Here is a 16,039-nt window from a genome sequence, read left to right as displayed (position 1 = left end):
GTAGGAGTTAGTGAATCGTTACTTTACCAACAAGGAGAAAATCACCCAGAAAGGATTACTTTTATTTAAAATTTTTTACAAAAAATGGGAAACAATTTAAATATTTATTATATTGTACTCCACATAATTAATTGAATTATAATTTAATGTTATCCGAAAAAATTTGTTCCATCAGATATGGCCGTACTTTGGGAAGCCGAAATAACTAAAACTTTAAAGAGACCCTCGCTATATCAAATGAAGTTCTTCCCCACAAACGTTCCCTTCATGAATAATGTTTTATTGCAGTTCAACGGATATATACTTACGGAAATGGGATGTGTTAGATTAAATTCAACGCCAGATAGAAACCTGCGTTAATATTGTTACCTCGAATATAGAAAATTCGTGATTTCTAGGATAATTTGTTAATAAGTAGATAATTCAAGACAATGGCGACAAGGAATTTTAGCCATTAAAGTAAGAATAAAAGGCAATCGCTTCGCTTTTATTAAATTTATTTTTCGGTTTTCCTTGGCACTTAATATACTACTATTTCAGGGAAATGAACGCAAAAAAAATACAATTTGTCTGTCATAAGGGAGTTTTAAAAATCTAGTCAACCATTGTTTCATAAGAAACTATGAAAGCGGTGTCTATGAAATTCGCACACCATCTGCAGGCTTTATTTAACATTTTGTGGCGCTATCAAATTAACCTCATTCGGAATATTTAACGTCAACGGACTTCTGAATGGAAATTGCTATCGGTGCAGTTAGTTCAAATCGTTATTTATACTTACCTATTTATTGTCGATTTGATTTTAGTTTCGTGGCCCTCTAATATTTAACTGTCGAAACGGCAGAAGTTTTTCTAAATATAATTTCTGCGTACACTCAAACATTTCATGAAAAACCTTCTATTAACAATAAACTTATATTAACATTCATTTTTTACCTAACCACGGAAATTAAGAACTATGGCCAATCTTTGAGAAAATGCTTCAGTGGCATGTATATCTCGACTTTTTGGTATAGTAACATTTAAAAAAAAAATTGCCTTTTGTGATAGACACGGACAAAATATCAGTGCAAAAAAAATGAAATTATGAAAATTTGTTCCAAAATCCGGTGACGATCAGCGTTACAAATTCCGCTTAATATAAAACTGCTTCCGATTCAAAAAGGTCGCTATATAGATGCCACATCCGTTAGCTTATTAATTATTTATATTTTCCCCAGCAATTTCATGAACATTGCTAATAATTTTAAGCGCGCTTTTTAACACGTTCATTAAACCGGAGTTCACTACAATCCATCTCTAGACGGCAATCTGACCGCCAAAGTAAAAGTTAAGACTTAAGACGCGAGAGTAGTCAGTGAGAAATGAGAATCGATCGTATTGTTTTGTTGTATGTACTTATATCTACGAGTCTCGATGCTGGGAAAATTCAAAGCCAAGATTCGATTATTATTTGAGCATTGCCCATTTATTATTGCTTGTTCGTCGATGTTATTTCGTGAATCGGGCAGTTGGAGTTCCGCCAACTATTTACATTGTATGAAAGCAAAACGAAATGCCAATTTAATACGCTTCTTGATATTTGTCTAAAGTCTAATGGTAGAGAAGGTCAAAAATCCTTGATTAATATCAAACCGATAGGAAAATCACACGTAAAATCTGGTGTACCAGCTTTGAGGAATCTGTGAAATTTTTGTTATCTTTGAAATCCCCGAAATCTTTGTGAAATAGCATAGGTATTTCCAAAAATTTTGAGTTTTGAGTTTTCAATTAATTTAAAAAATTATCCAATATGTGATTAAATAACTATTTTTACGTTATTCATAAAAATATTTTCTTTGCTTTTTTTCTATTTGACTGAAATTGTAATATTTTAATCGACAGAGAATTAAGAATTATTAACTAAATGCTCTTTTTATGAAGAAAATTATCTTATTAAAGTTGAATAAAAAGAAAAAATTAAGAAACAAAATTTTTAAAAAATCAAAAAAATTTATGGAAACTTTATTTCTTTTAACTTTACCCATTTTTTGAACAAAGTGTATCGTTTATATGTTATTTTTACTTAATTTTTGTATAAAACAAATTATTTCTAATTGATTTAATACTCAAGGTTTCTCTACCTGAACGTAAAATAAGATATTAAATGAAATAATTAATGCAGCTTGTTATGTTATTTTGCAGTAATATTTCGCTTTCACCACGAAATTTTCTTAAAACCTGCTACGTGAAAATGCAGCTATATATGTATATGCAATATGCCGTAATCCAAGACTGAATTATTGCATAAAATACTTAAATTAATTTGAATTCAATCAAACCCCTATTTGAAGTATTCAATTATTTATTTTCACAAATTGTTAGCTTGTTGTTTGCCTTTGTTTGTTTGCAAGTGTCTCCAACGTTGCCGCCTGACTATCTGCTTGGCGAATGGTGTTTTGGACTTGAAATGAAGAGAAAAAATACCAACATGAACTGTAATAAAAGATATGAATAAAGATCATTCCTCTTTCTTTGCATTAAGCTCCATAAACTTGACACTATGCTGTTTTTGTTGATAAGTTGTCTACATTGCATGGAGTCTTTTTTGTGTTATGGACCGAATATTAATGGATTATTAATGTAGTTCTCTGATTTTTAAGTTTGCTTTTGCACAACGGAAAGTTTAGACCTGCAAAGTTTCATGAAAAAGGAGCCAACGTTATAGTGCGATTTTTTGTATCCAACTATTCAACAAATTCGTAGAAATATCTCGTATATCTGTAACAAAAGTGTTGTAATTCCGCTTATCTCGCGCACATTTTCCTCTAGTCGGCAATTATTTTTGTATACTTACTCAACTGACTAAATAACGATGATTAACCATAGCGAGTTTGAGGATTTGGGAAAATTTAATACCAAGTTGTTTCAAATTTCTATAAATTAAATTTCAATCACAACGTTTTTCTAAAATTTATTCGTGGTATTTAGAGGTTGGGATTTGCCTCAATGCGTTTGCAAAAATATTCAAAATTATTCAGACGGTAATTACAATTATTTCACAATTGTTCAGTGTATATATGTGCGTTATTATGCATCATTGGCCAGTATATATTATGGGAAGTCTATAAAGATTCGATGCAAACAATAAAATTGCGCTGGCTAAAATAGCGACTAATTTATAAAGTTTTCAAATAAAAGTAGTTTTTGCAGTTTAGATTTATTTTCATTCAATACATTGTCTGGAAACTTTAAGAAATTAATTATTTTGTTATTATTATTTTGTTTATCAAATAGTTTAAATTTAAATTATTTGAAGGTGATGAATAAGGTCGCAATTTTTTAAATAGTCACACCAAGATTGGTAAAAATTGTAATTTAAAAAATTGCCAATGGACCGTATGTCCTGATAATATAGGACAATAAATAACTAATAGATACAAATACAAATTTAATAATAAACTAACCAAAACTACTTTGTATTGATGTTTATTCCGAAAATAAATAAATTAATTCGAATTTTAGATTCGTTGAAATTGGAATAATAACCCTGAACTTCTATAAAAAGTTGCCGTATACTGGCTGGATCTCACTCGAAGGTCGTCACGTTGACGACAATGTGATGAGATACAATGAACCTGCAATAGAATGTAAGAAAACAAATGTTTAGTAAACATCTTTGCTAAAATGTTATCCTAATGATATGCTATAACATTTTTAATTATAAAAACCTGTCATATTGGCAAATATAGTTTGTTCTTTTAGGCGTTTAGGGAACTAGTATTTTTTCGTGATTGCAAATAATATTATAAGTTATAGAAGACAAATAGAAACGACTGCTTACAAAAATATCTTGTTTATTTTAGGTATTTTTTAATTTTCCTGGCATACTAAGGTTACAATAAAATAATCTATAAAAATATTATTGTATTCATATACCTACCTGTGGCTACTTATACAAGAATGACGTGCTCACTATTGTCACATCGGAAATTGTAAGAGATAGGTAAAATTTCTTTTAATGCCTTTTAAGAAATTTGGAAAAAATAATAAATCTCATTAATCGATTTTTGATTTTTCGTGCTACGAAATAGACAAAGCAATACGTATTCGTCGCATACACATCACTCGCAATATTGAACATTTTAGTAATTGTTAAAAAAAGGACTTTTTATTTTTACAGAAAACATATTCAAGAAACGCTTTGAACGTTTCTGTTAACTTTGGATAGATCTATAAACGGGACTAATTTATTGTGGTATAAACATGTAAAATCTGGTTTCTTAAATTACACCCATCGTGGCCACGCCGTTATGACTATTGCTATTTAAACGGCCCAATAGTAAACAATAATAGAATATGTTTAATTCCGGCTCTTTCTTTATTTTGGTACTATTATTAAAATCATTCGTTCAAAATTCTCGTTCAAAATATTTTAGTATATATCTAATCTGCAATAATTGTTTCTGTAAATTTTGAAAAATAGTATAAGTAGCAATTAGAAAATGAAATCTAGAAGAGAGATATATTTTATTGGCCTCGAACAATGCGAGTAATAATGATAATCGAATTGTGATATAATGAGTCAATTAATTCCTTCATTCTTCCATGACTTCTCAGATGGATGACGTAATAAAAATATGTTCGATTTACACACCTGTATTCTTGTTAATAAAAATAGTTTGTATAATGTTTTTTGTTCAAATATTTACAACCTCTTTAAATTTTCTACAATTTTGTATCATTTTTTTTACGCTGGTTTAAAAAAACTCCAATCAAAATTCAGTCCCGATTGATCTCAATTTACTGCCATATTAAAATATTACGTATTCTTATTTCCAAAAAAATAAAACGTGCAATTTTTGAAATAAAAAAATTTTTTTTCGCTTTTAATTTTATAAACTCTTTCTTCTTCTTTACTTCTATTGGCCACGACTGCTGGGATAATTCTTAAAGTTTACAACCATAAATTTTATACAATTTAGACTAACGATCTCGTTCCAACTTGAACTTTTACTAACTCTAAAAAAATTCCCCTCTCTTCCGTATACACAGTTGATATCAAAAAGTGACTAGAAGAAGATAGTTAAGTTTGGCCCTGATGAAATTTAAGTTTTTAATGTATTAATAATGTTCGTTGTATTGTTTTCTACACCATTATTTCGACCTTGATAACAAACCTGTGTAAGATACGCACATTATACATTATAGGAAACAATACTCCATATGTTTTTATATTTTACTCGCATGTTTAAAACTTATTATAAATAAATAAGCAATAAAGTCACTTTGCAAAGTGTTGAAAAATTCCGCAATAATTCAATAATTTTGAGTTCAATATATGTAATTGAGCTTCTATGCAAAAAAAAAATAAGCATTAACAAAAAATGTTTAATTCGGTACAAGGTCGTCGTCGTGTGTTTGTAGGTTAGTTTATTCGAAGAATGTGTCAAATAGTAAATAAAATAATCATTGCAATTCACAGTAGAAGTACGGAAAGTTCATGTGAAATATTTATTGATGTTTGCTTCTTGAAACTTTTAGCCGGTAAAACCATAGTACATACGCGGTCAAATACATCTCTTAATATTATTTACTGTCGTAAATGCAAAAAAGATTTTATATTTGTTGTGTTAATAATTCCTTTGAATTGAATGTAAATGTAAAAAAAAATGAAAAAGAAATTTCTAATTTCTTTAACCGTTCGCAAATTATTAAAAAACTGGTAATAGTTATTCCACTTATTTGACTTCAACTTCATACGACTTGATTGCTTAGCAAATCAGTATAAGTATAAGACTAAGGGTCCAAATCCTTTTTTATTACAAACAATTCACACCAAAAAATTAGGAATATAGACTTTGATCACTTAAGAAAATTCTTCCCCTTTGTTATTAGGTAAAATTAATTGTCTGAAATGTTTTGGATGATCTGTATTGTCACCTATTCGTTATGTATTGTTTTATGTATTTAACTCAGCCTCCTTGAAATAAAAATTTCGTATTAAAATTGTTACGCTGGCGACTTCATACTCTTCTGATTAACTTGGAAACCACTTTTACTAATATGTGTGCATAAATTAAAATGAATCCGTTCGTCAAGACTTCCACTATGTGTCACCCGGTGTATGGCAGAGGAATATTCATTCCACCCCTTTGTTTATTAAAATATTTCATGAACGGGTTTGTACATAAAGTTTTGCAGATTTCATATAAAAAAATCCCTCCTCCCTTCTCATAATGACAAGGGGTTCCATTCGCATTAACTCCTTTCAGAGGGTGCGGAAGAAATCTACCAAATGTTATTATCGTGTTCCTATCGGTTTTATAGTTTATGGAAGGAAGTTGAATTCTATCGAAGTTTAACCCAATCGCTCGATCCTTAGTTTGTCTAACCGTAGTTGCAATGATTTAATTTCCTTCCTACCGGATCAATACAAATATAATATATGGCATAAAAGTTCAAAATTTTAACAGACTTTTCATAGAACACCGAATATACGCTACATTTAATCTGAAACCAAACGATCTATTACCTTATAAAAATTTCAGTGAAGTTGTCAAAGATACGAAAAGTTCAAGGAAGTCAACGAACAACGTAAATAATTATTCTAAATGACTTTCCATCACTCCCTCGTAGGTAGTGATTAATTCGTTAATACCTAATATTTATGTACAACGTACAAAGTATTGAACTAATTCGATTGCTTTACTAATTCGTGTTTTGTTACGCTCTGATGTGGCTAAACATCTGATATTTAATTTATGAAATCGCTCTTCAATAGTTTCGTATTTTTAGAACGCAATTTCAATTTCGGGCATTACTGCCAATTCCATTCTAAAATAACCATTCTGACTCGAGGAACTGCTAAAAATAAACTTAATTTTATTTAATGAAATTGACGTTTCTTTGTGCTTTTAATCAATATTCTGTACGTGTCGATTTATGCGTCCCTCCTTTATTTTAACGGCCCTGCGTTTTGTTATTATTAATGAATAACTTTTTATATAGTAAAGCAGGTAAGAATACATGCAGGTTCATACAGAATTTTTCATCCAATCCGTTCATTAAATGTTTATTGAGTGTACTTCTCGTCTAAAATATTTTCAACGTCCTGTCACTTCCGGCTCAACCACTTTTCCAAAGCCAAGTACGTGAAGACAAAATGTTCATTCGAACTAATCACAAAACTCAATTATTTCGAATATGATCAGCATAAGTATACGCAACCCTAATGCAGTTAGATAGAAAAATAAGTCCTAGACTTGATAACACTTAAAGTTACAGAGTGACTCATTTATAAAAAACCGAGTTTAGCGAAGTGTGTGTTTGCGGTCTAACTTTGGTCACCTCGTTTAAGAGTAGCCAACAACAATAACATAAACGTTAACCCTGGCATCCTTTTTAACATTTTGGCAACTATGAGGATCAAACTTTCAGAAATTCATAAAATAATATGTTTAGAATTTTACACAGAATCTCAAAATGTAATAACATACGTGGTGTTCCCTTTGAAATAAGCAAGTTGACAGCAACTTCCGTTTGAACTGGAAGTGACAGGTCGTTGCAAAACTAAAAAAGGACACTTGGCACTTATCTAAACCCGAAATATGAAAAGGCATTAAATTAAAATTACATCACAATGAACTTTCAATGAACGGGTTGGGTAAAAACCACCCCTGCAAAGATTTATTCTATGGTTAGTTTTCTAGTGTGTTATTTATAATTTTAACCGTAGACTTCTCGTTCGAGAAATATTCTTCATTATTGTGAGGCGAAGTAAAAAGTTGTCACGCCTATATGACATTTTGCGGACTAATAAACACAACTATAGTTCGTACGGAAATGATTTACTTTTGTGGAAAGGTCCTATTTTATTTTAGGTCCTAATGTCCGAAAATTACAATGATATGGACAAAAAATTCGGTATATTCTACATACCAAATTTTCCAACAATATGTTCCTAAATAAAATCGATATAAGAATTTGTTTCGCTTTTTAATAAAATCAATCATCCCCGCATCCACACAAATATTATTAACGTTATTGGATCTATGGGCATAGGTACTTTGGTACTTTTGGGGACACTTTTGAAGAGCTAGGCCGATGTCGGTGCCTGTTGTATTTCTGTGAACCTTCCACACCTGTAATTTTGAACCAATGAAAACGTACTTTTTATTAAACTTCTGGATTCGTTCTGCGTCGGTTTTTGTTGAGTCGAACTAGCTAACGTTTCGACAATCATCCTGTTGGAATCCAGAAGTTTTATAAAAGGTATTACAGTAGCTTATGGAAGTTTCTTTGAAAAATCAATGAAAACGTGTTTTTTGGTAGATCACATTTTAGTGGAAATTTTTTTCTCATGGGTACCCTACAGCGAATTATGCTGGAATTTTTTTGTTGCTATCAACGAAACAATGAAGTACCAAACTTTCTAAGTTTTTCTGGTACTGGATGAAGACAAAAATTAACGTTGTTGGAAATGAAAAATTAAATTTTAATTATTTTATTTTCTAACATTTGCGGTGGAGTTTTCTTACCGAAATTAAATCCGGAATTTTTTTGACCACTAGTGAAAAGATTTCACAGCGCTTTCTACCTAAATATGATATTTTTAAAGCTACTAATTTAATAGACTTCTTGTATATTTTTTAATCATGAAAGAGAACTTGATTTTTAAAAATCTAACACATTTTTTTTTTGCTTTTTTTGATCTAGTATTCTTCCATAAAATAAAAGTTTTAATCTTTGGGCAACGACCATAATACAGAAAACAAATGCGCAATGGTTCTAGTTTAAGTTTTCAAATAAATTTTAAAAAATCAACCGGAAATCGCTCTATTAATTAGGTGTCACAATCTTCCCAAAATGTTTTTCGCGGGTGGAAAGGCAATTTTAAGTTCTTTTCAATGATTTATAATAAAATTGAACCTCCAATCTCCTTTATAAAGGGTAGTTTCCCTTTAAAAATATCCAATTTGGCATACTCTGTATAATTTCCCATCTTTCAATTATTGGCGAAATAGTGTCATCGAAAAATCGGCTCTAATAAGAGATATTAGTTGAAGTAAAGAGGATGATTTCTGATTGATGAATTATATCGTCGGACCCGCCCAAATTTAGGTATGATAATATGATATTAGTACTAATTGAAAATACTTTGGTAGTAAATACATATATACAAATTATCAATAATTACCTAAATAAGTACCTTCCTTGTCTAATAGTTTTTAATGAAATCAACCCATTTTAGATACTGTTTTATTTGCGTAAATTATGCATCTGTTTTCGAAATCTAAACTTTTTAATTTCCTGAAAGTAATTAAATCTCCAAGTGTGCGATTCCATTTCCACTTATTTTTGTCTATTTTGCGACGCGATCTGCAACATATTCTGGACATGTTATCCATTTCTGTCTTAGTGTTATTGCAAAGGTTTTATCGAACACAAAGACTCTCCTCTCTCCTATAATGGGAGTCAGATGGTTACCTGGTTCCAAGTGCGACAGCGCCGTTATGAGAATATTTTTGCAATCAGGGCAATGTTTATTAAAATGGTAATAAAAAAATAGAACTTCTATGTATATGATCACAAAAGTTCATCTCCGTGAAACGTTATATTTGGTAAATAAAAAAAATGTCAAACTTGTGTGTAAGCGGGTTTTTAAATCCTCAGATTTTCACGAAATTATGTATTTTCACATGACAATTGTTTCGACAACACCGTGTCTTTATCATATGTTTGACAATATTTCGTGAAAATCTGAACTTTTAGTTCTTATTTATTTTGATAAAAGTAAAAAGCCACCTCAGTTCAATTTTTAAACCCTACATAGATTGTGCATATCCTTTTTGAAAGTCATTGTCCAGGTTGTTATGTTAATATTGATCGTATTGATTTAATATACTCACGGTTTATTAACTCGTTACTTTTTGCTACGTTCCAAATTTCACTGCTTTAATTAAAAGTTTGTCAAAGTCGTTTAACGTGGGTAAACGAAAAAATAATTAACTCAAATTACGGAAATCCTATTAGCCCGAAACTAAATACATAACATATCTGGTAGTGACACGGCACTTATCGATCTCTTTTGAATATATATCGCATCAGTTGTGGAAACGTCGACGGAGGAAAGTAAATGTAATTTTAGGAGCATGCGGAAGCTCTTTTGGCGCACATTTTATAAATTACAATGTTTTAAGGGTTTCGTTATATTTGAGATGTCCGTTTGTTGTTGCTAATTCAAGGACGGTGACATTGGCACACCTTTCTGTGTATATAATGAAAATGAAAGTGCGTAACGGAGATAATTCGCTTTATCCATATTAAGCACATTTTTGATAATTGAAACTGAAACTACAAATCATGCAAATCAACGAATAAAAAAAATAGAAAACTTAATGATTAAATTTAAACATATTATTGAGACTGGAGTTCTTGCTTCTATCTACAGGGAATATAGATTTCTGATCTCAAAACGCAAAAATATTCAGTACAAATATTGTACGATATGTGTCGTTTCATTTTCAATAATACAGCCCAGATATGTGAATAACGCTGATTCATATGTAGAGATTTTCAACTGTTTTGTTCTCGTGTTGTGTTTGTCGTCATTTTACTATAAAAAATAAAAATAAATAATGCATAATGATAATTTTTTATGATAAATCATTATCATTAACGAATTAGCTGCATAAAAATTATATGCAGATTTATTTCCAGTTGTTTGGGATTGTAACTGTACTTCAGATTTATACAGGTTTGAGCTGCTATTTCATATATTGCAAGTGTGCAACTGTATCGCTTGCCTAGAAGTTTATTAAATTACATTGGACAAACCGTATACTTCGGAGCGTCATACATATTGACACAATATCATGATGTCTTTAATTTATGTATCACTGTTTTTTCTATTATGGGAGAAAATACCTGAATACAGAAATCATTATTCATCGAACACTACCAATTCCAGTTAGTAAAGGAATTCGAGTAGTCGAGAACAACAGTAAGTATATAAGGTATTACAATGGAACAAATATTCGATTCAAGCATAAGATGCTCTATAGGATCTAATAAAGTCTAAACAACTTTCAAGGCGAACAAAAATTGATTAAAACCGTTCTAAGAGAAGTAGTTACTTCTGACTACGAGGCTTGGACACTGGTTGTGACGAATGAGGAGCGAAGTCTTTGAAATGAAATGTACGAATATATCTGAATATATGAATCGAATATACTAAATGCAGTGACAGAACAAACTAGACTAAAACAAAATAAAGAAATGAATGAAAAAATTGTAAAAGAAGTAAAATGCAAAAGCCAGGGGTTGGGGCCAAACTAAAACCAATAAAAACGGGAGAACTATGAAAAAATTGTTAAAAAAGTAAACTGCTAAAGCCAGTGACAGGACAGACACAAAATAGACTGCAAGATGATAAGTAATAATATAAAAAAGCTCGTGTGGGTGGAAGTCCCCATCATAAGGATACTACTAGGAGGACCACGTCACCGTCGACTTCGCCGGTCAGACAACATAACCAAAAATCTCAGCACTAATCGAAGCGTGTCGTCAATTCAAAATCCTTCCAGGATTGTGATGTCACGGAATTAATCAGTTAGCTAGTTTGGAAACTAAAGAATAAATAAAAAAGCTGATTCGAATATATGATTTTTTTTTTGTTAGAGCTTTTACTGGGTGCGTGTATAAATGTATAGTATTTTTTTATTTCTGCAGTGTTGAATATGCTCTTAAAAACACTGACTTTAGGTAAACTCGAAGGTTAAATAAATACAAGTTAAACCAAGAAACATTTATTTTACTAGAACTATTAGTTATGCTTTACAAGTAACGATGATTAAAAACGATTAAAATAAGATGTTTTACTAATTATGTCAGTCAGAAGTAGCTTATAATTCAAAATTACACATAATATAATTGTGATTTGTGACTATAAAACTATAGAAGATCATCTGAATTGAAATTTATTTAAGTAACTGTTCAAACACTCCCTGCTACTTTGCTTGTTGGGGTACAGCAAACATTAAACAAAAAGGATTTGAATTAGTCTCAACTTTAAAATACTACTACGGTTAACATTAGAAATTTGCGTAGAAACAGAGTTTTAAAATTGAAGATAACATTTGCGTCCCCTGGTGGTCATTTAGGAAACTCTAAAACAATTTCCATCATTTTCTCTAATACTCTGGCCTTTACTTTTTCCTTTTATCCCTTTTGAAGATTAAATTGTTTCATCAGTTATTGTAACACACAGTCCGGAAATCATAAAAGGTCTGTAGAGGTCTGGCCATGGGGACTTGGAATACTGAATATAAATATATCGGGGTACCAAACGCATTATAATAATAAATAAAATTTCCGCTGTATTTTAAATTGTTATTTAATTTGCATGCACATAAAATTCTGGCAGACTAAAATGTAGTTATAACATGGTGCATGTCGCGTAGTTGTGCAACTGACGGAGACTGTTTACTGTTAAACGTCTCCCAATCACAGAATTCCACTCAGAACATAAACGTAAAATTTATCAGTAATTAGACACACATTAATTTTTGTCCTATAATTTGGTTCGTGTTTTTTGGTCGGTTCTTCATAATAGAATCAGAATCATGAGTCACGTGATCGTTCGGAAAAATTTTGAAGATAACATTTTTACTGACTAATTTTTCAAGACAAGTGACTTGTTGCATTCATCAAACAAATATCAAAGAAATTGGCTAAAAATAATAAACCCTTGTCTGAGTTTAGTCAGCGTGTATTTTTGTTTATTTCAGGAACGCGAGCTTAAAATCATTTCTATGTTATTATGCAGGATTACAAAGCGAAAACATAAATCAACGAAATTTAATCGAATTTCCCCTGTAAAAGGGATGAACTTGGAAGTTATCGATTCGTCGGGAGCGTTTTATTAGATTTCTTTCCGGAACCTGAATTTACTTTATATAATTTTTATTTTATACACGTTTTGAATTACTCTCAAAGAGATTTTATTTTCATTTGGGTATTTTTGCGCATATATGCAATTCGGTAAGGAAACGTGGCAGGAAAAAATTGTGGCGGAACCTCTGTTACTTTGTCGGCATTTTCCGTAAAATACACATTGACCTGTTAAAACATGTTGCCGAAATACGGGAATACTAATAATATGAACAGGGATCGAGTGACAAGCCCTTTTCAACAACTCCAAGTTTGACGAATTGCGTTCAGCTATTCTTAAGTTAATTACATTTCTCGAAAAAACGATATTTAAAATTAAAGAATGCGATTACGTTCACAATTAATTTTCGACATTGGCCACCTTGCAAATAATTTGCATTTAACCTAATAACCCGGGATTAACCTAGTGACAAAACGGCGGTGTTGTTTTTTTTTTAATTCTTCAAAATAAACCATTCAAAGCTCTGAGATCACAGACTTTCATTACCTATATTTGTTCCGTACGAATGACGGCCGTTAAAAAAATGTTGGCAAAAGATATAAATTTGGTTTCCCAAAATGCGAAACGGTCTGTTATTTTTACAGAAAGCGTCTGCCAATAATAACCGCGGGCATGCACGGGAAATTATAAACGAGTACGGAAGCAATATGTAAATTGTTATAGCAAAACATTATACTTGCAATGCCACAGACAGCTGACGTTTTTATGTGACAGATGTTTTAACATCGATGCAAATACTGCATTACGTCTTGACTCAGGGATCGATTTATTTAAATTTGTGGCGCATTAAAGTTTTTCCTCAAAACGTTTTATTCATATTCGACCGCCCTTAGTTTTAATGAAAATTCGCCATAGAGAAAACCCATTCACCGAAGGAAACTATTATGGTAACAATACAAGCCATAGTCGCTTGCGAATTCGTCGGTTGGAGGGCGCGGAAAAGATGTGTCGATAACAGTGAATCCGAACTCAGAAAAGAAAATGGCAGAAAAGTGAGAAAAATTTTCCAATAGAAAAGGAGGGCTAGTAACCCCCCTTACTTGTCCTTCTCTTGCTCATCTGTACAAATGGGTTCTAGTTGTTTTATTTAATGTTTGTAAAAAATAAACTTTATAATATTAATAATAATAATTTATCTAGTTAAAAAACCTCTGAAATAGTGCATGCATGTTGATATACTTTGAAATTCGAAATATTTAAGACTTTTCTAACCTCTTTGATCGGAAAATGCCTTTTTTTTAGTTTTTCAAAAAAGGATTAAAATAGTATTTAGCTAAATGTGTACATTTTACTATTATATTCTATTTTTTCTTCACACTTAACACACTTAACCCAGGTTAAGCGCGGAAAATTATCAACCCTAACGAACTAATTTGGATATGAAATGTTTTCTCTTAAAATTGTATCTCGATATTTCCAATCAGTTTTGTTCTTGAGAAATCGTAAAAGTTACGCTTATTTTAATTATTATTTATTTTTGTAATGTTGCCGATTTTTTAACAACAGTCTGTGCATCTTTTTCTTCTACACACTATTTACAAAACTAAATAAGCAATTGTCGTGTATGGATATGCAAGGGAAAGAGAAAGCTGGAACAATTTATATCCAGCGTATATCTGAAAGCCATTTAGATTGGGAATGTTGGTGTGTTTCCAAGGGAACTCGAAAGAAAACCATGACGGGATTAAACGCCGCAGTTCCCGTTTTCCCGTTGCCTTTAGTTTCACCTCGCCTCCATTATGATGCAAATATCAAGTGAGGATCTGTATTATTAAACACACACGCCAAAATAGAAATTTGACGCGGAATTAATTTAAACGGCAGTCTCATTTCTTGTAATGATTATTGTAATTGGTAGTTCGTTACATGCGATCGCAGCGAATTCTACGTAGTTATTTTTTCTTACTTAAAACGATAACTATCTACTTAAAACTCAAAATGGTAATTACTCGAACAAATAATTTTTTTTTTAATAGAGGAACGGAAAATCTAAGTAACAAGACGTACTATTTTATAGTACACTACATCCATTGTGTTGCCTAAAAAAACCAGCAGGCCAAATATATAAGTAATGACGATACCTATATCTTTCGATACGTCACCACTTCCAGCCTATGCTGTTGAATTGCTTCTACGAGAAATGCAAAAATCGTAAGACACGTGATTAGAATCTCAATCAGATTGAATAGGTTATGAACAGCGTAGTAGTTGGATGACCACCTATTTTAGGAAATCCTAGTTGCAAATGCAATACATAGAATTTTTTTTTCTGATTTTTTCCGATATTATTTACGTACCCATTTATATGGTTAGAAAAAGAATTTCCATATTTATAGTTCATTTTCCATTTTAATGTTAATCTAATACGAAATTAATAAAGAAGTCTTTCTACTATAGAATTTTAAGCTTTGGTGATAGAGAGAGACAAAGGGGCTAGAAAATGTAAAAAGAACAATATCTTTTGTTTCAATAAACAAGGGCACACAAGTCAAAGTATAAATAACATTACAGCAATATAATGTTTAATTTCACTTATAAGTGATTTGCCTTTTGGATATTTTTTAAAATTTTATTTTTATATAATTGAGATGTCGGTAGAATAAAAAACGATTTTCCAAGTGGACGAAACGATGTAAACGATAAAATTCCAACCGTTTAATGCATAATTCACCTCATCGATCGTCCTTTTTGCAGCTGACTGTCGTAAATAACCCCGTTGTTAGAAACCCCCTTTATAGGTATATTATTTAAGCGGGTTATTTTCAGGCCATGGACCTTTTTATTTCGTGATAAGCGATGAAAGATTTCACAAAAAAAAACGCCAATTTTTAAATGCTAAGGCGATAAATTCTTTTGCAGGATGAAGTTTTAGCCATTTCGGAAAAAGTCGTCATCAGAGTGGAAGATTTGATCACATGGATCACTGTTGAGGCTGAATGGACTTGGGGTAGGTTGGCGAATTGTGAGTCCGAAATGAACGAGCTCGAAGCGGATCCGGACAAATGTACAGCTCCCAAGAAACCAATGGGTCATTATTTTAGTCCATCCGAAACGCTACTCGACTTCTCAGACGTCGAGCAAGAACGTCAGCAATTAGGTGAGGGT

The 16,039-nt window shown here is 31.3% G+C and overlaps 1 protein-coding gene across 1 annotated transcript in view; it reads left to right on the top strand.

Moving 5' to 3' along the window:
* Positions 1-16,039, top strand: part of LOC132700561 (uncharacterized) — a 40,172-nt gene that overhangs the window by 12,694 nt on the left and 11,439 nt on the right. The window contains exon 3 of the mRNA XM_060667962.1: positions 15,794-16,031. Coding sequence (XP_060523945.1) covers positions 15,794-16,031 — 238 coding nt within the window. The remainder of the gene's footprint in view (positions 1-15,793; positions 16,032-16,039) is intronic.

This window comes from Cylas formicarius, unplaced genomic scaffold (genome assembly GCF_029955315.1).
Source record: "Cylas formicarius isolate icCylForm1 unplaced genomic scaffold, icCylForm1.1 PGA_scaffold_4__25_contigs__length_36172078, whole genome shotgun sequence".
In the NCBI taxonomy this organism is placed as follows: Eukaryota; Metazoa; Arthropoda; class Insecta; order Coleoptera; family Brentidae; genus Cylas; species Cylas formicarius.
The sequence above is the reverse complement of the archived record's forward strand: the minus strand, read 5'-3'. Positions and strand labels throughout refer to the sequence as shown.